This window comes from Lynx rufus, unplaced genomic scaffold, assembly GCF_022079265.1.
Source record: "Lynx rufus isolate CCGP_SWC_20201006 ecotype Redwood Valley unplaced genomic scaffold, mLynRuf1.p SCAF_6, whole genome shotgun sequence".
NCBI lineage: Eukaryota > Metazoa > Chordata > Mammalia > Carnivora > Felidae > Lynx > Lynx rufus.
The window spans coordinates 142,935,620-142,959,816 of record NW_025814878.1 but is presented as its reverse complement, the minus strand read 5'-3'; the positions used below and the strand labels follow the sequence as shown (position 1 = coordinate 142,959,816).

The following is a 24,197-nucleotide window of genomic DNA, read 5'->3' as shown; positions in this document are numbered from 1 at the left end:
CATGCCAGTAAGCAGCTAGACCCTTTCTGTAAGCAGCTAGACCCTCCTGGGACGATAGCCCTCGCGCCCTCGGTGAGCCCACTGCCGTCAGGCCTGCGGGTGAGTCTTGGCTACATAGAACCACGCTGCCGTGGCCGGGCAGCTGCACTCCCCGGCGGTTTCTTTCCTGTTTCTGTCTTGGTTCCACTTGTTGGGATAAAGAAAGGAAGGCTGCAGATGCCGCTTTCAGCAATCAACAGACTTATTTATTAGGTCAAGACCACGGGCGACACCCATGCCGGAAACTGGAAGAACACCATGGAAGTAGAAGGGGCGAGCCCAGATACACCTGCGGTCCGTTGGCGTGACAAGCCCCAAGTATACGGGAAAGCGCAAACACAAGCAGGTGCGGTCAGTCTAGCTGTGTCGAGCGCGATGACACAGCCTCCGGGGACCCTGGGGAGAACGGCACGCAGGAAAGCTGGGCGGGGAGAGTGACCGGTGGCGGGGCGTGGGCATGAGCTGCTTGGGGAGCGGATGGAAGGGGGGTGTGAGGGGGCTAAACCAGATGTTGGGATGAGGGCTGAGGGGCCCTGAGGCCGACACCGGCTGCTAAAGAGGGGACATCACTGACCAGGGTTTCTAGAAAGGCTCTGAGATGGAGAGATTCTAAGTCAAAAGGAGGAAGAGAGCTGGAAAGTTGTGGGGCCCAGAAAGTGAGGCTGGAATGACTCCAGGTGAGGGGGAAACAGGAGGCCACAGAGAGGAAAGCAGGATCCGCGTCGTGGCCACGCACACAGCTTGGGTTTTGTCTCCCGTTTTCTCCCGGGGTCAGATCTTCTGTCCGGCCCCCAGCCCTGCTCCCTTCATCCCTTCTCCATGCCCCCACACCATTTTTTTCAGATCCCACAAAAGTAGGGCCAGTTCCCTTTACTCTGTAGGACATGTCTTAGAAAATCTGAGAGGCCCTAAAACTCTAGGAGCAGGCCAGGTATTCGTCATTGGCCTAGGTTCCCCTCCCTTCCCTCCACTGCGATGTCCCCCCAGGTTCCTTTATGGGACTTCAGCCTCGAATTTTCCCCTCCCAGAACCTTTTGGGTTTCCCGCTTGTGCAAAACCTGTTCCTCTACTCATCCCTCTTCTGGACACTGAGATGTTTCTGTCATAACCACATGCCAACCTAACCCCATCTCGATAGCCGAGCTGTCCCTCCCTATAGGATGTGGCCTGGGGGGAGGGGTAGGAGGACACTAGAAACAGCTTCAGGGTCACGCGCCTGCCCCCTGAGTACCAGTACAGAAACAGATTAGGAAGGCCCTACACCCCACGCTCTCTAACAGCAGCAACATAACCTTCTCAAGACCAACTGATCCCTACCCAACAGGAAGAAACAGGGGCTGGGTGAGGTCGGGGGCTGTCGACTCAGAGAGGACTGAGGGGAGGGCTTAGCATAAAGGAGAACGGTTTAGCTGGGAGATTCCTTAAGGTGCCCCTTGGCTGGGCTGGGTAGGGATTAGCTTAGAGTGGAGGGTATCCGTATCCCCAGAGGCAGAGTCCTCCCCCACAGGGGACAGCGGGATCTCCTTAGCAAAGTCCTTGGCATCGACAACTACTGTGACTCTCTCAGGCCCATCAGTGGGTGGGCAGATGGTCAAGGGCTTTTTACCACAAGACCACAGGCAGAAGAAAGGCCGAAGGGGACCAGAGAAGGAGGCATTGGAGAAAGTATAGATATGGGCTCCGTTGGCCATATTGTAGAAGGAGACGTCTCCTGATTCGTAGTCCAGGAAAATCCCAACCCGGCGGGGGGGCCCTGCCAATGGGAGAGGGGTCCGCTGTGGGGTGAGGGCCCAGTACCCATTCCCATACAACTCCACAGCCCAGAACCCATTCTGAGGAGTCATGGGGTCAAACCCTTTCTTCACCACATTCTCCCTACACACCCCGACCGCCCAGTCGGCCCTGTCTCCCACCTCCACCTCCCAGAAATGTCGCCCTGACGTGAAGGTCTCACGACCCAACACACAAGGCCAGGAGTCAAATCTCTCTGGTTTCTCGGGCAGTTTCTGGCGTGAATCTTCCAGCCGGACAGATTTTGAATCCTCGTACAAAAAGAGGTGGGGATGGGCGGTGTCTGGGTCCAGAGTCACGTCAACTAGAGACGGAGAGAGAGCTGGTCTGAGCATCAGTGAGCATTAGAGGTGACAAGACATAGTCTTTCTTCTCAAAAAAAAATTATGTATATATAGGGGCGCCTGGGTGGCTCAGTCGGTTGGGCGGCTGACTACAGCTCAGGTCATGATCTCATAGTCTGTGAGTTCGAGCCTCACGTCGGGCTCTGTCCTGAGGGCTCAGGGCCCGGAGCCTGTTTCCGATTCTGTGTCTCCCTCTCTCTCTGCCCCTTTCCTGCTTGCTCTCTGTCTCTCTCTCTCTCTCTCAAAAATAATAAACAATAAAAAAAATTAAAAATATCTATCTATCTAGACTGTTCTAGACTTTGGTAGGTCTCCTCAGGAGGAGAGGTGCTTGGCCTGTTCTGCTGTCTCTATTTTCCTCTTCCGTCAAAAGCCACAAGGTGATGTGTGAGTTGACTCTCCCCAGGGCCTCAGGGGTGCCTGTTACAGGGGCTTGTCTTCGAAACATCTTCCAAGGGCCCTCTCTGTACCTCGAGGAAAATGTGAGGCCCGTTTACATCATCTTTCCCCTATCTATCTTCACCACGAACTGTGTTAGTGTTTTTAGGTCCAAGTATTATAGGACTTTGAATCCCTGGGTGATAGAGCCTCAGAGCCCTTGAGAAGCTCCGTCACTCACCTGCATGCAGGGTGGCCTTTTTCTGTTCTGCAATGAAAGAGAACGAGATGGTCATTGACAGGCTTCTAATAAGAGAGGGGACACCTTGTCGGTGAACTAACGACAAGAAGAGAGAACTTACTGAGCTCTTCCAGGAGTTTCTCTGGAAAACAAACAGAAATACCTTAATGACAAAGGAATAAATGGTTCATCTCTACCTGAACACTGAAGCTTTATCAATAAATGAGGAACAAGGATTATGGTTTATTTATTTATTTTATGTTTCTAAGAAATGTGCAGGAAGTTCCTACTGGCTTGGGATCAGATCTTTAATCTTTACTGGGAAACTGAGTTAGAAGTGAGGAGAGAGTCTGAGGGTGGGTAGTGAGTGCACATCAGGTCTAATATCTCAGTTTGCATTGGTTTTGACTCCTTCTGCACCCCAGACCTTCATATTGGGGATCAGCGGCTTCAGGTGCCTTATAACGACCCCCCATCTTGACTTCCAGAATTCTAGACCCAAATATCTTCTGAAAGGACTTGGGTCCACCCCCACTCGGAAGCACTCCTGACAGGCGGCCTCTGACTCACCTTTAGAGCTGAATTCATCCTTTCTCTGTCGGGCTCTTTCCCTGTATAGTCTCCAAGTGCCAAATACGGACCCAGTTGTAAGAAGTCCCAGGACCATCAAGATGACAGCCACTGCCACCATCCAGGGAGTCAGCCGTGGGAAGAAGGGAGCTGAAACGAAATCCCCAAGAAGGACATTTGTCGTGCGGCCCTGAGCAAGTCTGCCTCTGCTCCCGATTGCAAAGGGGGCTGCAAGAGAGGACGACCTAGACCTCCCCCGTTCCTCCCACGGCAAAAATGAGTCCTTCCAGTGCTGCTGTAAGCTTTTCAGAAAAATTTTGATCTCAGGTAGGGGAGGGCAGTGAAAGAGAGGAAGGACTAGGATGGGAGCCAAGGGGATGCAGGAAGTAAATAAGGAAGGGGACATGTCACCTCTGTGTGCCACAGAAAGGGACTCAATGACCAAAGAATAAGGAAAGGTCCCTGCCTGAGCCAGAGATGGTCGGGGGGGGGGGGGAGGGTGATGAGAAGATCTGCTTTCCTGAGGGCCCTCGAAACCTAGACGGAGCTCTAGCATGGGAGGGGGGAGGCCAAGGGGCAAGGGTGGAAATGGGTTTTCCTGTTACTCAAGGAGAGAACGCTCTGGATTAGGAAGGCCCCCAAGGACAGAGCTTCTGTATCTAAGATATATCTCCTAAAATGGAAAATCTGGGATTTCAATGAGATCCAGGGAGGGTTGATGTGTTCAGAATCCCTATTCTTCTGATGGCGTTGGTGGGGCTCCCTCACGTCGGGGATCAGGAGTTAGGTGGGGAGAAAGTAGACAACTGTGTCATGAGGGCATGGCTTGGGCAGGTGCCCTAGGTGATGTGGCCCTAAAACTGTCACATAGGAACCCAACGCTGATCTCACTGACCTGGTATGGAGATCTCTACTTCCTTCTCCTGGCCCAGAAGGAGGTTCTGGAAATGGCAGGATATATTCTTCATGGAGGTGTCCCTGATGATCACGGAAGCCGCCACAGTGAACAGGCCTTCTTCATCAGGATTCCTAGACTCTGATGTGGATGGAAACCACTCTCCCTCGGAAGTTCTCCACTGCACCTGGGGCTCTGGGTACCATCCTACGGAAGTACACTCCAGCCGGATCTCTCCACTTTCTTGAACTTCCATATGGATTTGAGGATCAGAGCCCAGAGCTATGGAGAGAGAAGCTGGCCTCACTCCTTTGGTGGACACCCTTCTGGGAACCTTATGACCATAGGGTTACACAGTCTGAGGAAGAAAGGCACACGGAGACTAGGAATGAGAGGGACTCATGTTCTGTTTCATGACACGAGGAAACTGAGACGTCAGTAAAAGGAACGTTATCAGAGAGGGATGCCATATTGGGATTCAGTGTTTGAAATGTAAGCAGGAGTGTGATGGACAGACATAGGAACATAGTCAGCAGGAACAGCAAGACCAATGGCTTAGAGGCAGGTTAGGGAGCTCCAGAGATGGGAGAGGGCTTTGTGGTTGGAAGTATTATGAAAAGACTTCGAGGAGGAGAACCAGGGGTGGGTATTTAACACAGAAGATGTGAACAGAGAAGAAGTATCCCTGAGGAGAAGGGGGATTGGAGGTTCCCTGCATTAAGATTGTAGCTGACAATTTAAGTTTCCTTTCCGTGTGATACTGATTCAGGAATTTTGTTAAATGGTTTCAACCTCCTTGCCCCAGTGTCCTAACATATATCAACATAAAGCTGTTCTTACCCTTTCTGTTTTCAGCCTGATTATATTCTTACAATTCTACAGAGTATAGAAAAACACCAAGCTGCAGAGGAGAGTCCTTAAACACCTGTCCACAGCTCTTAGTTTAAATCCACGTTTCGATTTGTGTGTATATGTGAAAATGCGTATTCTTTTCACGAAAAGGGCTGCCTGCCACCTTGAGGAGATTCTCAAAGTTGTCTATCACTTTAAAAGAGTAACAATAACAGTTTCATGTATACGCTGTCTCACTTTATTTCATTCTTGCCAAATCTTGTTTGACAGATGCATTGCCCAGTTTTATAGCAGGAAATAAGGCTCAGAAAGAGATTAGTTTGATGGCATTCCAAGTAAGCGGGAAAGTCAGACCTCAACGCATACTTTCCTCCTGAATGCTTACCATTCTCCTTAGTTTGAAATCTGGCTTGAAGCAGAGAAGGGAAACAAAACCCAAAAACTTTTCTAGGTGGATCGACAATGTTAGCGAGCAGCCACCTCTAGGATCCTGGGAAGCCCGTCCCTAGGCACCAATCCACGCGGCAGCCTCAGGTTGCAACGGAAAAGCGCGGCACAGGGTCCCTCACCGGAGTGGTGACAAGCAGACACAACCTTCATGTTGGGGCCTGGGGCTGGATCGAGCATATTCTGGCGCGCTAACTAGAGAGGATGTGGTGTAGCCTCGCAATCACAACATGGGGCCATCTCTCCAACGCCTTCCCGCTGACCTCCCACCCTCGGCCCGCCAGCCTTTTCCGCCCTAGAAGGGATTTCTCGGGACGACGAACGCGGTGGCTTCCAAAGCAAGGGAGCCGCGGGAAAACGGACGCCGCCCGGAAGTCACCGGAGAGGGTCGAACCCGCGCACTCACCGGCCACCTTCAGGTGCACGCTGGCCTCCCCGTAGCGTCCGTCCTGCCGGAAGAGGCACCGGTACTCGCCGTCGTCCGAGGCCCGGACCCGGTGTATGCGCACGGCGACGCGCCCGGCCGCGATGTCGCCGTCCAGCAGCGTGGCCCTGCCGCGGTACTCGGCCGTCTGCTCGGCCTCCCGCTCGCGGCCGTCCCGGCGCACCAGCACCGCGGCCGCCACCTTCCCGCGGAACCACCGCAGCTCCATGCGCTCGGCGCTCACGCTCGGGGACAGGCGGCAGGGCAGCTCGGCGTCGTCCCCCAGCGCGGCCAGGACGGGCTCCGCGGGGCCGATCACGTCGAAGGGGGCTGCGCAAACCGGGCGTGCAGGGGGGAGCTGAGGACTCACACGGACGGAGGGCCGTCTGCTCCACCCGGACCCGGCCGAGGTCGGGGCCAGGGGGGGGCACCCCAGGGGGCCAGAGACGGAGCCCGGGGGGACCTACCCGAATCGGGCCTGGACAGCTGGAAGAAAGTGAGGACGAGCAGGCACGCGGGGAGGCAGGAGTTTGGAAAAACTGCCATGTCCAACCTTCCTGGGGCAGCAGGTCACCGGGTGTCCTGCGGGCGTCAGAACTTGCGCCTGGGAGATGCAGGCCGGGAGATGGATCTTTCGACGCCCTTCTCCGGCCTCCTCCCACCGCTCTTTCCACGCGGATCCGCCCGCTCGCCCCCTCCCACCGCAGACTCCCGGTGCGAGCGCACACCGCCCCGTGTGGCCGGGCAGGTGCACAGCCGAATAGGCCCTAAACCCCTAAAAGAATCCTAGAAGGGAATTGGGAGGCATGGTACCCATTAATGGGTTGCGTACCAATGTACCGCTGCTCTAAAAAGCCTCCCCCCCCCATACAGTAATTTGGTATTTGTTTCAGGAATGATAATAAAGATGAAGCGATGGAAGCAGAGATGGAAACCAGGGGACTGAACCGGAGGAGAGAAGAGGAAAGTCGGGGGAAGGGAGGGGAGCTGGAGAGTAAAGGGCAGGGGGTAGAGGGCCCAGGGCCCGGGAAAGAGCCAGAGGGAGAGAAAGTGCTCTCTCGGAGGGGGGGGGGGGGGACCAGAGCGGGCACAGGCACTGACCTCTGATCTTGGAGGAAGAGGCACCCGGGAGCCTGGTTAGCAAGTGACCAAGCTGGCTGTGGCCCCAGGAGCCAAAGTTAAAGTCGGGGAAGAAGGAAGCGGGAAGTGATCTCAGGAAAGCCTGCCCCCAGCTCCCAGGCCTCGGCCCTGGGGGGTGGGGTGGGGAGGGGAAGTTTTCCGGAGAGACGAAGGGTCCGTGTCTTTGCAGTCTTCAGCTCAAAGACCAGGATACAGAAGGATGGGCTGGACTAAATAAAAGGGGATAGGGCAAAAAGGGAGGGTCAAGACAACGCTAAAATGAAATGGAAGGCGCTGGGCTGGTCAATTTTCCCCCTCGAGCCTCATTTCTTTTATCCCGAAGTTGGGGAGGCGCTGGGAGCATTAAATGAGATTAAGCCTGTCAAGTGATGGTAAGGATTGAGAAGAGGGGAAGTTGTTACTCTGTTGTTTATGTGGGTTGAAAGTTCAAGGGTAGACTGGGAATGCACGTGTGTGATTCAGTTTTCACTGCCCCAAAGTTGCCTCCCTGCAAGCAATTCGGCCTGCAATTCCTTATTTTGGGGTTAAACCTCTTATTGTCATGAAAAAAAAAATTAAAAACATGGGAAAACATTTTTTTAGTTATTTTTTTTTAAGATTTTATTTTTAAGTCATCTCTACACCCAGTGGGGGACTCAAACTTACAACCCCAAGGTCAAGGCTCTCTTGCTCCACTGACTGAGCCAGGCAGGCACCTCTGGAAAACACTTTTACAAAGCAGAAATCACTCATGATGTCACCAACCAATGACAGCCTCTGTTCACATTCTGGCAGAACTGAAGAAGCTTTTGCATAATCAGAAACATTATTTATACTTACATAATATCATACTGTAGGTTCCTGTAATTCCCAAGATTGTGGGACATCTTAGTGGCTTTTTTTTTTTAATCTACTATAACTAGTGCACTTTATAAATACATAAATCTTTGTCCACATCTTTGATACTTCCTGACAAACTTTCTGACAAATTCCCAGAAAGATAGTCATCGGGTCTAGGAGTTGAATTCTGAGCATATTGCCAAAGTTAAACCTATCACACTGTTAACGGGAATGAGCCTCTCACCTAATTCCTGCCAACACTGAGAACAATTATTCCCTAGTCATCACTAATGGGATGGGTGAAATAGATCAAATTATTATTTTACTAGACATTTACAGGACAGCGAGGCTGATCACTTTTCATATTAACTATTTAATATACTCTGGAAGAGATTTTTCCAGGCAAATTGCCCCCCCCCCCCAGACATTCTGATGCTGTTTCCTATTCTTCCGTATGAATTTTTTATAAATTAAAGCTGTCAATCCTGTATTATATTTGTGGCTCATATCCTTCACCACCCCAGTTTGTACTTTGCCTTTATTTCAGGTTATGATTAAGACCAACAAAAGAGGGGCACCTGGGTGGCTCGGTGGGTTGAGCCTCTGACTTTGGCTGAGGTCATGATCTCAGGGTTCACGAGCCAGACCCGACCCGCAGACCCGCATCGGGCTTGAAGCTGTGAGTGCGGAGCCCGCTTCCAATCCTTTGTCCCCGGCCTCTCTGCCCCTCCCCCACCTACAGGCTATCTCAAAAATAAACATTAAAAAAGAAAAAAACGACCAACAAAAAATAATTGCTCCGGTTGACTTACAAGACTGCTAGAATGGCTTTTACCAAATGGAAATCTGATCATGTCACTTCTTGCTTCAAAACCCCTACATGTCTCCTTAGTGGCCCCAGCACTAAATTCAGACACTTAATCTGGTCAAGAAAATGTAGGATCTAGTTGTCTCCCTGATTCCTTCCTCTCGGCCTCTTCTCCCTCCCCTCCGATGGCCTATCCACCTCTCGAAGAATTTGCAAGATGGGGTAACCTCAACCCACACCACCTTTCCAGGCCTCCAGGTTCCGGTGCTGTCTCCCCGCCTCCTACAGCATCTGCAGGACAAAGTCCTGCTCCTCCCTCAGAAGCTCATTTAAGGGCAACTTCTTCCAGAAGCAAGCAGGTGCACCCTCTCTTCTAGAGCTGCTCCTTCGTTCCCTGGGCCGGACCTCACTGTGGTCCCAGCCGAGCACCCTAACCAGAGGGGCTTCAGGAAGGAGCTCCCAGCGCTGCCCAACTCAAGTGAGAAATACTCTTAAAGTCTTGGGTCTTACCCATAAGTTTGGGGTAAATCACATCATTTTACTTCATTATATATGAGATTTGTTTAAATATGACTCTGGATAACCTAGGCCCCCTCCAAGCAAAACCGAGTCTCCAGGACATGGGCCTGGTTTATCCTGTGACACAGAAAACTTCCTGGTCCTCTCTGCTGGCACACAGCTGACCTGAGTCCTACTCTGACAGGCACATGTGTTTAGTTTTGTCTTTTGTTTCCAAGTCTACCTTCCTCTCCTAAACTGAGCTCCCCTTCAAGTTCTTACTCTCTGACTTCTCATCAGCACAAAAGCCAAAATAGAATCTGCAGCTGATATCAAACTAACTGGCCGTTGGCCTTCCTCGTTTGAAATGCTCCTGTCTCATTCTCAACTCCCCTTTGTGTTTAACTTCTGAAAAATGTCATCTATAATGGGTTTCCTCTCCTCGACACGCTATGACTAGACTCCTGACCCCTGCTCTATGTTGTCAAAAAAATCTCACAGGGAATTTTGGGGGGGAAAGAAAAAAAGAAGAGCTTTTTCCTGCACCCAAGGGAGCTACACGGAACAAGGAAGGGGCCAGGGAGATAGAAAGCAATGGTATCTAGAACTCAAGCTATGTGGCAGCCCAGTTTTGACGGGGTAACATCTGAGTCACTTCTACATAAAGGAACACCTTGGGTCATCCCAGGCAGGATGTCTGAGTCAAGGCTCACTCCGGGAACAGAGATGCTAGGCGCCCCTGTCTCTCCAGGCTCGCGTTGTTTGTGAGATGCCTGAACCATGCGGGGCTGCTATGGGGAAGGTCCTGCCACGCCCAGGGCCACTGGAGACCCGAAACAGACTTTTCCCTCTGAGACGCGAAGATCGTTTGGGCCGAGGCATGTGACCCGCTCCCTATGGAGTGAATCTCATGGCCAAAGGTCAGGACTTATCTCTTCGGCCCTTTCCCACCACTGTTCAGATTTCCCAGTGTCCTAGACTAGTCAGAGCCAGGGATTACTCTCATCCTCGTTCTATGTGACCTTCACCAGCACTTGACTGAGGCAACCACTTGCCCCTTCTGTCTCTCTTTTAAGTTTATTTATTTATTGTCTTAAGTAAGCTCTACATCCAGCATGGAACTCAAACTCCCAGCCCCGGGATTAAGAGTCGCATGCTCTTCCCACTGAGCCAGCCAGGTGTCCTGCCTCTCTTTCTAAAACTAGTTTATTTTTCATTTTTTAGAGGAGCAAGTGAGCGGGCGAGAGGGGCAGGGAGAGAATCTCGAGCAGGCCCCATGCTCAGCACGCAGCCCGGCGAGAGGCTTGAGCCCATGACCCCGGGATCGTGACCTGGCAGTCAGAGTAGAGCAGGTTTCCCTCAACAACGTGGACGGGCATCACCCAATCCATTGAGGGCTGAGTAGAACAAAGACGGAGGAAGCGTGTTCGCTCCCTGCTTGAGCCGGGATGTCCAGCTGTCCCTTCCCTCAGACGCTGGCTCCCTGGTGCTCAGACCTCGGGGTTTGGAGCACTTTTCCAGGGGCTCCGGCTTGTGGGGGGCAGAGGCCGGGGCTTCTCTGCCTCCACAGTCACATGAACTGGTCCCCCGTAACACATCTTTTTCCAGATGTCTGTATCTACCCTGTTGGGTCTGCTTCTCTGGAGAACCCTGATACAGTTCTTTTACATCACCACTACAGATAGGTCACTTTTCTTCACTCTTCCCAACTCCATGGTTATGTAGCCGTAACCTTATGGAAGGGCCAACGCAGTTAGAGGCAAAGAGTCCCAGAGAAATGAAGATCCGCTGATGTGCGTACCATTGCGCTCTTTGCGTTCTGCAGTAACAGGGAGGTTTTATGGTTTTATAAGAGATGCAAAGCCTTATTGATGGAACCATGTGGGAGAACCCCAGAATTCTCCAAGCTCTTGTAGGAATTTCTTTGGAAAATAAACAGAACTAAAGCAATTGAGATTTGAGTTAAGACGTGGGAAGGAGGAGGGAATGTGCTTGAGAATCGTACAGTGGAGTGACTGTTCCCTTCTGTGAATACTTGATTACCGAAAAACTATCAATACATCACAAACAAGGAATGCTTCTTGTTGCAGTTTATGTTCTTAGAAATCCGCAGGAAGTTCCTTTTGGCTTCACTTGCTAAGAGAGGTTGCTGTATCTAGGGAACTTAAGTGAAAGTCTGCAGCCAAGTTTGGGATGGATGGGTAGGAGGGCTGGGAGACCGATAGGGGCTCTGCCCTGTCCGTGGCCACGCTGGAGCCCAGCAGCCAAGGCGGACCTGTGGCCAAACCCAGTTAAATTTGATGGTACCTGTTACCGCAGCACAGATCTCACACCCTGTGGGGAGGCTGGGAGCTGGGGTGTCTCAGTGAGAGGGGTGGGAGGGGTTTATAGGATTTCAGTTTGCGGTGGGGGTTTGGGAGAGGGTCAAAGAGGGAAGGGTTGCTCTGGATGAATGCCGCTGGAAATCGGGGGACTGGTGGCAGGACTGAATATTCTGATGTTTATTAGGACATGGAGGAACAGAGTGGGCTGAAATTGTAATGGGTAAAGAAGCGGTTAGCTGAGACGGGGACGTGTGGTCGTTCTTGTGGTTTGCCTGTGGTGTTGCATTTGTGTCTGCGTGCCGAACATGATTACACAGGGGACTTGTCTCACTCCGTCACAATCCCGGAGTGGTCTTGTCCGTTCTGGGAAGCAGCTGTCATACCTGATTTTGCTTTCTCAGAGCCCACATTCTCCTTCAGATCTAAAGGTATTTGGGGTTTTATTTATTTATGTATTATTTAATATATCTGGGGTTTTATAACCTTTAGAATCCCTTCCAATGTTACATATGTATGTATTTTGAGAGAGAGAGAGAGAGAGAGCGAGCAGAGGAGAGGCAGACAGAGAGGGAGACAGAATCCCCAGCAGGCTCTGTGCACAGAGCCCAAGGCAGGGCACAAACTCACGAACCACAAGACCATGACCTGAGCCGAAATCAACAGCCCAACATAACCTTAACCGACCGAGCCACCCAGGCACCCCCCTCCCTCCCAATTAAAAAAAAGTTTCTTTATCTATTTAAGTAACTGCTACACCGAATGTGGGGCTCAAACTCACAACCCCAAGAACAAGAGTCACCTGCTGCTCTAGCTGAGCTCCCCAGGGACCCTGAATCCCTTCCAATTTTGAAAAGCCTAGAATCATAGTTCTAGACTCTAGACGGGGATGACTTTTGACTAGAAGTCATCTTAAAGGGTTATGGAATTCAAGCATGTCTGAGGTTTAAATGCCCACAAGGCACAAACACCCTGCTGAGCAGCCTCATCTGGTGAAATATACAGGAATCAACCTCAGCCTTCCCCTCTGGGTGCCTCCCACGCCATTTCATTTCCAAAATAATATTCCCCAAATGAGAAGTCTCAGGCATGTGATGACCACTGAGCAGAGAATCAGTTTTAGACGTAAGGGAGGAAAAAAAAAAAAGGCCCTAGACATTTTAATGATGAAAAGTAGAACAGGCCACCCAAAATACACTATTTTGTCACAGAAATTATTTTGAGCTGAAGGCAATCTAGAAGGGGCCAACAAAGATTTCAGTAGAATTTTAGTCCTGAACACTGTGGGGAAAATGCATTTACTTCAGAATTATCCATTATGTGCATTTAAATTCTGCCAGGAAAAAAAAAAAACCAAACTATTTTGTTTTAAACTACTTTTTGTATTTAGTAGCTTTTTGTGTAAATTAAACAAAAGGTTTTTGAGTCAGAGAAAAAAAAAAAGGCAGCCAACACAGGAAAAGTTCTTTACTTTCCCCCTGTTTTGCCTAAAGGCAAGATATAAATTAGTTTACTGGAGACTGACATTTATCAGCCCAGAGAGGAACCAGGAGAATCTCCAAACCAACCATTCTCCATTACTTTCCTCCCTTATTAGTACCTTCCCAGCTTGTTGGCCTTGGGGCCTAAAATTGTTTTCCTTTGTCCTATCACCTCTGCAAATGTACTCTCCTTTATTGAAGATGGAAAATAAGCTGGAATTTTGTTACCATCGTGAGTTTGTTTTCATTTAGGTTTCCCTTGTGATGTGCACTGTGTGAGTGAACTGTTTTTCTCTCGTTAGTGTTTTCGTTAAGAGTCCTAGGCAAAAACCTAAGATGGGAAGAGGTAAAGTTTTGTCTCCCCTACAATGGTATAGAGAGAAAGGGCAGGTATCACTCTGGCAATATTGATGATCTTAATTAAATAAGTTACCTAGGAAATAGTGCAAGGACACTCACACCCTCCTCCGTCCCGCTGAAAGCAGGTAGCAAATCTCCCATATGAAAAATACCCTCCCTAACAAGTAAACAAGTAAAAAGACATCCACATCACCAGGGACCGGGACTTGAGAAAGCCAAGAAAGAGGAACCCGGCGGGACTGTTCTGGACCCCAGGGTTCTCCAGCTCTCCGCAAAAACAGAAATTGACACGACGCCAAGAAAAGGTTCGGGCGGCGTTTATTGGGGGTCTATGCTCCAGACCAGAGAGACGGCGGCGGAACAAACGTCCCCAGCCGGCTCCCGGAACAAAGGCCGGCAAAGCCTGCAAGGGGGCTGAAGCGGCGAAGGAGGGACATCTCAGCAGGTGGAGGTGGAGACAAAGGGGGTTGGGGCGCAGGCGCAGTGGACAGAACATGCTTCCGCAGCACGTGTCTTATTAGCATGTTAAGTATCCACCCACGGCCGGGATTATTGGTATTCTAACGACGAAAAAAGTAGGTGAGGGTCCGTGCTGGGGTCCATCTTGGCACAGGCTTGGTTTAGTTTGGTTTCTTCATTTGAGTTCTTTCTGGAAAACATCCTGCCCCCGCATCCCTATGAGATATAATGCTCAAAAGCATGTAGCTCTCAGCCTTTTCTCCTAAGGTGACAAAAGCACAGAGAAGCACAGAGCAATGGGCATTGTGGTTAGGGCGGGGAGGGGGGGGGTCCCAGACACAGCCCCTGGTCTACCTCACCCCTCCCCACCTCCACCGGAGAGATTTTACCCTCCTTATTCCTAAGGAGGAGGGGCCGAAGGTCTCATCTTCTGAAACTGCTTCTTGCTGAGCGGGGCGTCGTCCCTGTCCTACCAGGAGGAGTAAAACTCTCCCGCTGACTGCTCTAACGACCTGTAAGGGCCTTGTTCCTCTTGGGGCTGGATAGGTGGGGCCCTTGTGCCACTATCTGTTTGACAAGAAACTGCCGTCCTCTAGAAGACTCAAACTTAACCAAAAGATTAAGGAGGTAGGGTCTGAATAGTAACAGAAGAATTTTTTGCCACAAGAGGGCCCAGGAAAGAACGGAATCGGGCAATGTTAGGCATACAACCTCTGAGTCCTATATAGTTTGGGCATTGGGGCTCTTGAACCCATGCAACGATCTGGCTTGTCTGTAAATCTCCTGGGTATTTAGTTCGACCTCCCCAGAGGCGTTGATGTACGTACAGCACGTGTCGTTGACTACCGCACAGACACCCCCTTGTGTGGCCAGAAGATAATCTACAGCTAACCTATTGTCAAGGGAATCTAGGGACTCCTGGAGGCCCTCTGAGGTGTCGCCAGCGCTTGAGGCCAGGTTTTCGATGACCTGGGTAAGGCTTTTTAAGGTCGTCTCATGATAGGCAATGCCCTCCCGGGGGGCAGCCGGTCCCGTGGCTTCTCCAGCTGCCGCCAAGATAAGCCCGAGTGCTCTCTTACGTCTGCCTTGGGAGGTGACGTTATATATAGTGGCGCCTAATCCTTCTGGGCCCAGTCGTCCCACAGTGCATTGTCCCCGGAAGTGGACATTATCTAAACACGCGTAGGCCACTGCCCGAAGAGGCCAGGAGAAGGAGGAATCGGGGCTCCCTTCATAGGGCAGTTTATTTTGTGGCGGCCCACAGAGGAACAGATATCCAGGGGGGGCACAGGCCCGGCGGGCTGAAGAGGAATTAAACCAACTTCGTAAAAGGGGACCCCACTTAGGTGTGCTCTTGCACCTGGGGGACAGGGGCCCTCCGTCCATCGGCCCCCCACCTAGCTCTGCGTCCTCCTCTATTCCCTCGTGGCTATCGAAGGCAGATGGGGTCTGATAGGTGAGCCTCCAGGAAGGGGTTGCTGTTCCTTTCCAGTGAGTACAGGAGAAGTTAGGTTGGTCGCCCGGGGGAAGCAGAGAGGAGTCCACACACCAGTGAGTCTGGTTGGGGACACACGAAGAGCTTGCAATGGAAAAGGACATGGGATAAATGGAGGGCGAGCTGCCCGCACTGGTAAGGCAGGTGTTGGTCTCGCAGGGGCAACAGGGCCGCCCCTGTTCTTTACAGAGAAGAGGGCGCTTAACCTGGAGCCCAGTTTGGTTCCAAGTGTCTGTAAGTGTCACACAGGTCATATCCTCGCGGTCCTTGAGTTCCGCCACCAGGAGTGGTGTGCTCCTAATGGGTCCGGAAGTCAAAGTGAGAGGCACATCCTCGTTTGTAGGCTCGAACTGGAGCTTAGGAACCCCATCCCGTGGGCCGGGATGGCAGATCCAACAGTTAGAGAGATTATTTCCCGAGGCCACGATGCTGGAGAAGTTGACAATTGAATTTTCTCCCCAAGTTTCCCTCCCTTTGTTATTTCCTTCCCAACTCATCCCCAGGAGAAGGGCCAAGAGAAGGGCCCACATTATGCAACCCATCATTGGTTCTGGTCTTCTAGACCCAGCAGGGGCAGAACAGGTGTTTGCCAGAGTGGAGTGCCCCGAAATGTACCCACAGAGAAGAAAAAGGAAAACAGAGGCAACAAAAAGAAACGTCAGCAAACCAATCCACCAAGATAGAATCACTTATCTGACTCTGAGGCTCGCTTCTGGAACCAAGTATCTGAGGTCTCCCACAGGCTCACGTGAGGAAGATGGTTCCAGGCCTTCCAGGCGTTTCTGAGGAGGTCCAGGAGAAAAAGATTTTAGCCTGGAAAGATGTCCCCAGCTAGGGATTCCTTGCAGCTTAACTGCCACTGGAGTGACTAAAAATCACCTGGTAAGGACCTTGCCACTTGGGGAGCAACTGATTTTCTTCTGGGGAGCCCTCCTTACAACTTGGAAGGAAGGCCTGACCCCCTGGATCAATTTGCAGAGGGGAGGGCTCTTCTAAATCACCCCTAGGGGTGCCGGCAGCCTATGATTAGCAGAAGCCCAACTGGCTCTTAGCACTCAGCCCAAACAAAGTAATCAAAGGCCGCAAGTTCTGGCTTATCTTCCCGCGTGGTGGAATACGGGCTGGAAGAAGGGTCTCCCATGTCATTTCACTGGAAGAAGGGTCGCTCCTGTCATTTCAAATGCGCTGAGTCTTAGGGGCGGTGGGAATCCTGAGTGGTGTGAGAGGAAGCAATTTGACCCAAGGCTCTTCAGTTTCTTGACAGAGTTTTGCTCGCATCTTTTTAAGGGTCGGATTCATCTTTTCTACCTTCCCTGAGGAATGGGGGTGCCAGGGAGCATGTCATTTGTAACTTATTCCCAGGGCTGCTGAAAGGCTCTGGGTGACATTAGCCATCAAAGAAGGCCCGTTACCACTTTGGAGAGACTCGGGAATTCCCTTTGAGGAGGGATTTACAGACCTCAGTCGCCTTCCCAGACCCGGGTGGGAAGGCTTATACCCATTCGGTAAAAATGTCAACAAACACGAGGTAATGTCTGTAGCCTGCTTGTGATGGCATCTGGGTAGAATCCACTTGCCAATCTTCCCCAGGAAATGCCCCCTGGCCTTGGACCGGCATGAGAAGCGGGGATAGACTGGACGGCTCTGTGGTTTATTTTGGGTGCAGAAGTCACAGGCAAGGGTAACTTGCTTTTATTGTCTAAGTCCCTGACCTAGAAAGACCTTTTGCACCAAGTCCCATTGGACATCTCTGCCATAATGGGTGGCATGCATCATGTCAATGTTTGAGCTTTTCTTGTCGGGCTTCTGGAATGAGAATTTTGTCCTCTCTCATAAGCTACCAGCACTTTATTCTGTATATCCCTGTCTCTCTGTGTCCTCCCATGCCAGCAGGGAGCACTGAGGGTGGCCGGGGAACTCAGAGGAGCCAACCATCAAGGTGGTAATTTGATCTGGTTTTTGTGCTCCATGGACTGTGAACAGCTGATCGGTCAGCCTTACTATTATTTTCTTTGCTTACAGAGGTCCCATCTTTCTGACAACTTTTACAATGGACTATGGCCACCTAAACGAGAAGCTGTACTGCCTCTACAAGAGTGAAGATTGGGTCCTTACGTTTTATTGGTGAATTCTCGCTGTTAACATTTTCCTGTCTTTCTGGACGACCGCGAGGGCATGTAGTACATGGAACCCATATTTTGAATCAGTGTCGAGATTTCATCTTTTTCCTTCCCCCAACTGCAAGGTCCTAATTAGGGCTATCAGTTCAACCTTGTGGGCGGATGAAGTGTTGAGGTGAGCTCTGGCCTCAATGACCCTACTTAGGTTCACGATCACGTACCCTGCCTTCCAGATGCCTCTCTCCACAAGTGTCCTGTCCATAAATGACACCATATCCAGATTGTCAAGGGGTTTGTCTTGAAGCTCAGGTCTGCTAGAAGTCTGCTCTACTGTCTCCATACTGATGCTGGAGACCCTTAACCTCCAGGGTGAAGCAGGGTGCAGTCCAGTGGACCTTCAAAATATCTGGGGAATCTGGCAAGAGGGCCTGATACTTAGTTAGCCTTCCTCCAGTCAGCCAGTGGTGCCCTCTAGTTTCTAACATGGTCTGAACCTGACAGGCTGACCCGGGGTAAGCTTACTGGCCTCGCTAAGAGAGATGTGGCCATCACTGCTGGGCCGTCCCTGTGCAACTGGGTCTAGTCACTTTGAAAAGCAGTCTCTGATCAGGGTCCAGCTTTTGAGTTAGGACCCCCAAAGCCTGCCTCTCATGGGTAGATGAGGTAAAATGTTTATCCAGATAGGGGAACTCCGGCGCAGGGGCTCCATCCAGCTCCATTTTCAAGGCTTTAAAAGCCCCCCAACACAGTCTGTTGTAGGGGTTCCCTTTCTTCCCCCTTCAAGGCCTCATATAGGGGCTTTGCATCAGGGCCGTAACTGGGGAACCAGATACAAGAGAACTCTCTCGTGTCAAGAAAGCCACGGAGTTGCTTTCTAGTTGGCAGTGTGGGCAGGCGCTGCTGGTCCTCTTGGGATCCGTGGCCAGGACATGGGTGCCTGGAGATAGGATGAAGCCCAGATATTGGCCGTGTTGTTGTGATATGTGAGCCTTTGATGGGGGAGACCCTATATCCTCTGTTAGCTAGAAAACATAAGGTTTTTGCGGTATTATAGTCCGAGGACTGCTTAGTCAAACTGGCTGTTAACAAATCACCATGTTGTAAGCGGATCCCATCTCTCCATTTTAATTCTTGTAACTCTTTTGCCACTATATTTCCAAATAGATTGGTGGGGGGTGTCTCTAAGGCCCCAGGGAAGCACCACCCAGGTGTGCTGGGTAGTGTCTTGAGTATCAGGGGTTTTCCATTCGAAGGCGAGTAAATAGTGACTCTCCTCATAAAGGGATGTGCAGAAAAAGGCACCCTTCAGGTCCAGGATAGTAAAAAATTTAGCATCGCCTGGACCCTGGGTAAGCGGAGTATACGGGTTGGGTACTACCGGGTGTATGAGAACAGCTTTATTTATGGCCCTCAAATCCTGTACAAAGCAATATTCTCCACTGGGCTTCCTCACTGGGAGGACTGGGGTATTACATGGGGATTGACAAGGCTTGATCCATCCATACTTGAGAAATTTTGAAATTATCAGCTGGATTCCTCCTAAAGATTTACTTTTTACGGGAAACTATTTTTTTCTAGACACCCTGCACTAGGTTTTACCTTTCCCTGAATGGGGGAGACTTTTTTTTTTTGTTTTGCCTCCCCTGGGACGTGAGTCTACTTGGTTGTCTGTCCTCAGGAGTATCTGCGGCTCAAGCCTGGGACCATCCAGTAGTGCCCACGGCTGAAATCCCAGTTTCTGGTCTATCTCCATTTTAATATCACCCTTTTCAAGGTAAAGAGCGGCTCCAGAATGGTTTCGTGGATCTCTCCCCAGAGCATTCCGGGCCCTACAGAAAGGAATGCGTAGAACAGTTGATCTGGCTTCACAGGCGAGGGGGAAAGTGAACGCTCTCACCTTTGGCCGCATCTCTCCCAGTTAGCACATGTCACGCTTGGGGAAGGGCCCACAGGTTGGGTCAGGGCAGAGCAGGCGGCTCCAGTATCTACACGGAATTTAGTTTTCCTACCTGCCACGTCAAGGGTGACCGAGGCTCCGCTAGTACAATGGTAAGGGGTCAGGTGGGTGCTGGGGCGGGCAGCTCCTGGGGCCTCTTTGTGGTCGCACGGCCCCTCTTCCGAGAGACTGGCCGGGGGTGGGAGTCCGTGTGTGCCCTTCCCTCTCTGGGGCGGGCAGGCTCAGGTCCCCCCGCCTTCCCGCCTGCATTACGCACACTTGTTCCGACGGTTCTGGCTACGGCCTCTGGGCCTCAAGGGGTCACCCTGAGCAGGGCAGCCAGAACCTGTGCCTGTTTTGCTACCCTTGTCTTTACTGGCCTCCTCTGCGCTGTCTCAGTTATTAAAAACCTTGAAGGCCTCCTCCACCAAAGGTGACAGCAGGGACTGAGAACCTGCCTCTGACGTCAGTAGCTTCCCCCTAAGATCAGAGGCAGGCTGGACGATAGAGCACACAGTCAGTAAAGACCTCCCCGCGGCGACTCTGGGTCTCCATTTGGGCGTCTGCGGAAGGCGTCCATCAGTGGTTTAGAAAGACGGCTGGATTCTCAACCTTTCTGCCGAGGTATTTCCCTCCCTTTGTCATAATTAGCTGGTTTGGCTAGGCACTTCGTCATCCCTTCAGACAGGCAGGTAATAAAGTGCCTCTGCCCCCTGGGGGTTGTGCCCTCCTGATCCTACTGTGGGTCCCAAGCAGGGACAGCATTTCATCCGGCCCCAAGCACTCCGTCCCCTGGATTGGCAGACCCTAAGACCCCAGGCTGTCAGCATAATCCCCAGCCTTCCTAAGGATCTGTCTTCCTCATCTAGGGTGCAACAGTAAGGCCTGGGATGACATCTCGTCAGGTGTGTGTTTGTTTGTTTTGGAAAAATGACCCAACTTTTCTTTACACAGAACCAGGTCTGTAAGCAAGACACGAACCTCTGGTAATCCCTTCCTCGGGTATGTCCTTTCCCTAAGGGGAAACAGATCCAGTTGGGGCCTGTGGTGGGTGGGTGGGCGCTGTGGGTGCTAGTGGGACTTACTCCAGAGGAGGGAGGAGGATGCAGGGGCAGGGAAGCTCCTCATGAATAAGGAGGTGGGGAGACCTTGGAGGAAGGAGGGGAAGTTGTTGGGGTCAAAGTCGCAGGGGTAGAGGGGGTTTGGGATGGGACTGCTGCAAAGGAGTACTAGGTCCCACTTGACTAGAACAGGGGATTGTCTAAAATGTCTGGTTTTGGGGCGCCTGGGTGGCTCAGTCGGTTGAGCGTCCGACTTCGGCTCAGGTCACGATCTCGCGGTCCGTGAGTTCGAGCCCCACATCGGGCTCTGGGCTGATGGCTCGGAGCCTGGAGCCTGCTTCCGATTCTGTGTCTCGCTCTCTCTCTGCCCCTCCCCCGTTCATGCTCTGTCTCTCTCTGTCTCAAAAATAAACGTTAAAAAAAAAAAATTTATAAAAATAAATAAATAAATAAATAAAATGTCTGGTTTTGGGGTGCCTGAGTGGCTCAGCGGGTTAAGCGTCCGACTCTTGACTTCGACTCAGGACATGATCTCATGGTTCGTGAGTTCGAGGCCCACACTGGGCTCTCTGCTGACTTCGCAGAGCCTGCTTAGGATTCTGTCTTCCTCACACTCTGCCCCTCCCCTGCTCGCTCTCTCTCTCAAATAAATAAATATAAATTTAAATAGATGAGTAAATAAATAAAATGTCTGGTTTCAACCCAGCAGTGAGAGGGGTGCCGGTGGTAACGATCTGAGGCCACAGAGACTCTGCAAGAATTCCTTAATTTGGGGTCTTGGTGTCTCTCCCTACTTCTGAGATCTTTTGCAAAACAAATCCAACTGCAAGATAGTATTCAAATTTAAATTCGAGCATACAAATTTAATGGTCCATTTTGGAGCCACTGTTCCTGGTTCTTGTTCGCCTAAGATATTGGGGCCAAACAGTGCCACGCAAAAAAAAAAAAAAAAAAAAAAAATTTGTTTTCCTTTTCTTCAAACCATCCAATTTAAACTGATCCCAATTATTTATTTATTTTTTTTTAATGTTTACTTATTTTTGAGAGAGAGAAAGAGTGCAAGCAGAGGAGGGGCAGAGAGAGGGGGAGACACAGAATCCGAAGCAGGCTCCAGGCTCCGAGCTGTCAGCACACAGCCAGATGTGGGGCTCGAGCTCACAAACTGTGAGATCATGACCTGAGCCCAAGTCGGATGCCCAACCGACTAAGCCACCCAGGCACCCCTGATCCCAATTATTTAAAAAAAATCCTAGAAGGGAGTCCTTTGTCCCATTTAAGGTGTTGCACATGTTGGGAAGTTGGATGGGCCTGGTGACTTATAAAAAAAGAAAAAAGGTGAAAGCTGACTAGCAGATAGAGTCACACTGCGTGATTCTGTATGATTCTGTGTGAAGCCTGGGTGATTCTGGGTGAAGTCTGTGTGATTCTGTGTGAATGGACCTCTCCTTGTCCCGGTTGGGCCATCGGTAGAAGCAGGCCAGTACGACCAGAGAAGCTTGATTTCTTAAACCAGGCGGCTCCCCGGTACACAAAAAGATTAACCCTGAGGCCCCCCGAATCCCGACCAAGGTCTGGATTTCTTCAACCTGACACTGGAACGAAGTCTGACTCACCAGGAATTCTCCTTCCCTCTTAATAAGATAAAAAGGTACCAGATGATTCACAAGACAAAGAGAAGACAAGATGGTCAGGGTCAAGCCAAGACTGACTTAAGAAGTTAACACTTACACAAAGACAACACAGAGTTAGTTCTCAGGGCCACAGCCCCATTCGGAGAGACAACAGGTAAAGAACACAGATCTGACCCCAAAGAAAATCACAAGAAAGTCTGGAAGTAATTCCGGCTTTCAAACACACCCAGGAAACTGAGACCAGCCACAAGGAAAGCCAGCGGAGAGGATACCCAGGCCGGGCTCAACCCACCAGAGGCCCTCCAGTGAGCCTGCAGGGGACCACCACTGGGGGTTAGAGTCAGGGGACAGGGGACACTCAGGCTGAACCCACCAGAGAGCTCCCAGTGACCCTGCAGGGGACCAACGCCGGGGAGGTCAGAGTCGGGGTACCGGGGACACCCGGCCCGGAACGCTGGCCCAGACAACCTTGCTCCGTCCGAGAAAAGCAGACTACAGTGACAGTGACAGAGGGAGACGGGCAAAACCCGCAGCCGCATGCGCGGCCCGAGACGAGGGGCAGAGTCCCGGCGGCGGGAGGCACGACTTACCGCCGCGGGGACGCGGGACTCCAGCTCCGAGCCGCTGGTGAGTCGCACGGCAGGAGGGGCTCCCTCCGCGGTCCGCAGGCTCCGGGTCCTCGGGCCGTCACCGGGGCTCCCTCTCGGGGTCCCTGCGTGGTCGCCAAAGTACGATCCCGACCCCACGGCTCTTTGGCTCTCGGCGCAAACAGAAATCGACATGAGGCCGAGAGACGCGCTTCCCGGGGCTTATCCTCCGGCACCAGCGCGGCGCCAGGCGCAGAAGTCCCCGCCGGCCCCCGGCACCGACCCGCGGTTGGCAAAGCGGCCGAGGCGGGAAAGACGGAACGCCCGGGCTTGCGGGGCGGGGAGAAGCTGGCGCGCAGGCGCACTGGGCAGCACGCGCCGCCACCTGCCCCGCCTGTCTCATTAGCATGTTAGGTCTCCACCCCTGGCTGCATTTGCGTATTACAATGAGGAGAGAGCAGGTGACGGGCCGGCGCCGGGGTCCACCTGGGCGCGGGCCGGTGTAGTCCGGTTTCCGGTGCTGAGTTCTTTCTGGCAAACATCCTGGTTCCGCATTCCTGTGAGGTCTCGGGCCCTAGAACGTGCAGCTCAGCCCGCTCTTCTAGGGGGATAAGCCCAGAGCAGCAGCGAGCTCCGTGGTTAGGGCCGGGTGGGGGGAGGGGACCCAACGCAGCCACTGTTCCATCTCGGGCTAGTTTAGCCGGCGAAGTTAGGAAGGGCCTCCCAGAGGAAGGGAGGGATTTTCAGAGACGGGAGGACGAGGCAAGAACCAGCATGTGTGGGGGCCGCCTGCCCGGGGCCCCCGCATTACTTGATGAGGGAGCCAAAGGCAAGCTGACACCCCGCGACACCTCACTACCCACCCTCCCCACCCCCGCCCCTACCCCCCAACCGCCAGGTGGGATCTCTGTGACATTCCTCAGGCACTGGGGCTGCCCAAGAACAAAGGAAAGGGGAATGCAAATGGTTAACCGGTAGAGATCACAGTCGTGCAGGACGTGAGTCTACATCAGTTTACAAAATGTCTTGGTAAAGGACAAGAAAAAGGCAATCTTATCAAGAGTCTAATCTTCAGAAACTTGTATTTTCAGTTTCCCAGAGCCCCAACATGACCTTCCCCTCCCTAGCGATGTGGGGAATAAAGGCAAGAAGGAACTGGTAAATAACATTGAATTTCTGTGTAACCTGCGGCCCACTGACAAGTACTTGAGGCAAATACAGAGTTTGACGTTTCTCCAGGAACCCCCTCCCCTCTTAATGTTAACGCCTTACTAGAGAGACAACAAACAACCTTAGCTTGACCGTGGCCGGGGCTCCGGTATCTTAAGCGCCCCCTGTAGTATTTGAAAGTCCTTCTGGGGGCCTCCCTGCCTTTTACCTTGACCTCCCCCAAGTCCCCAGTATATGACCAGTCACTCCTCACGACCCCAGTGCCGTTCTTTCTGCGCACGGGTCCTGTCCCCGTGCCTTAATAAAATCACCTTTTTGCACCAAAGACGT

At 51.7% G+C, this 24,197-nt stretch overlaps 2 protein-coding genes across 2 annotated transcripts; both read right to left on the bottom strand.

Annotated features, from left to right (window-relative positions):
- Positions 1–223: 223 nt before the first annotated feature.
- BTN1A1 (butyrophilin subfamily 1 member A1) lies at positions 224–7,722 on the bottom strand. Its single transcript, XM_047102027.1, has 8 exons — positions 7,083–7,722; positions 6,449–6,585; positions 5,964–6,311; positions 4,259–4,540; positions 3,364–3,513; positions 2,915–2,935; positions 2,794–2,820; positions 224–2,134 (listed from the first exon to the last, which is right to left on the bottom strand). The coding sequence occupies exons 2-8, from the start codon at positions 6,525–6,527 to the stop codon at positions 1,461–1,463; spliced, it is 1,581 nt and encodes a 526-aa protein (XP_046957983.1). The 5' UTR covers positions 6,528–6,585; positions 7,083–7,722; the 3' UTR covers positions 224–1,460.
- Positions 7,723–12,305: 4,583 nt separating this feature from the next.
- Positions 12,306–23,115, bottom strand: LOC124528420 (endogenous retrovirus group V member 2 Env polyprotein-like). Its single transcript, XM_047102029.1, is given in 2 exon segments — positions 12,306–16,144; positions 22,701–23,115. A coding segment is annotated over 1 exon segment (1,536 nt). The 5' UTR covers positions 15,908–16,144; positions 22,701–23,115; the 3' UTR covers positions 12,306–14,371.
- Between the last annotated feature and the right edge of the window lie 1,082 nt (positions 23,116–24,197).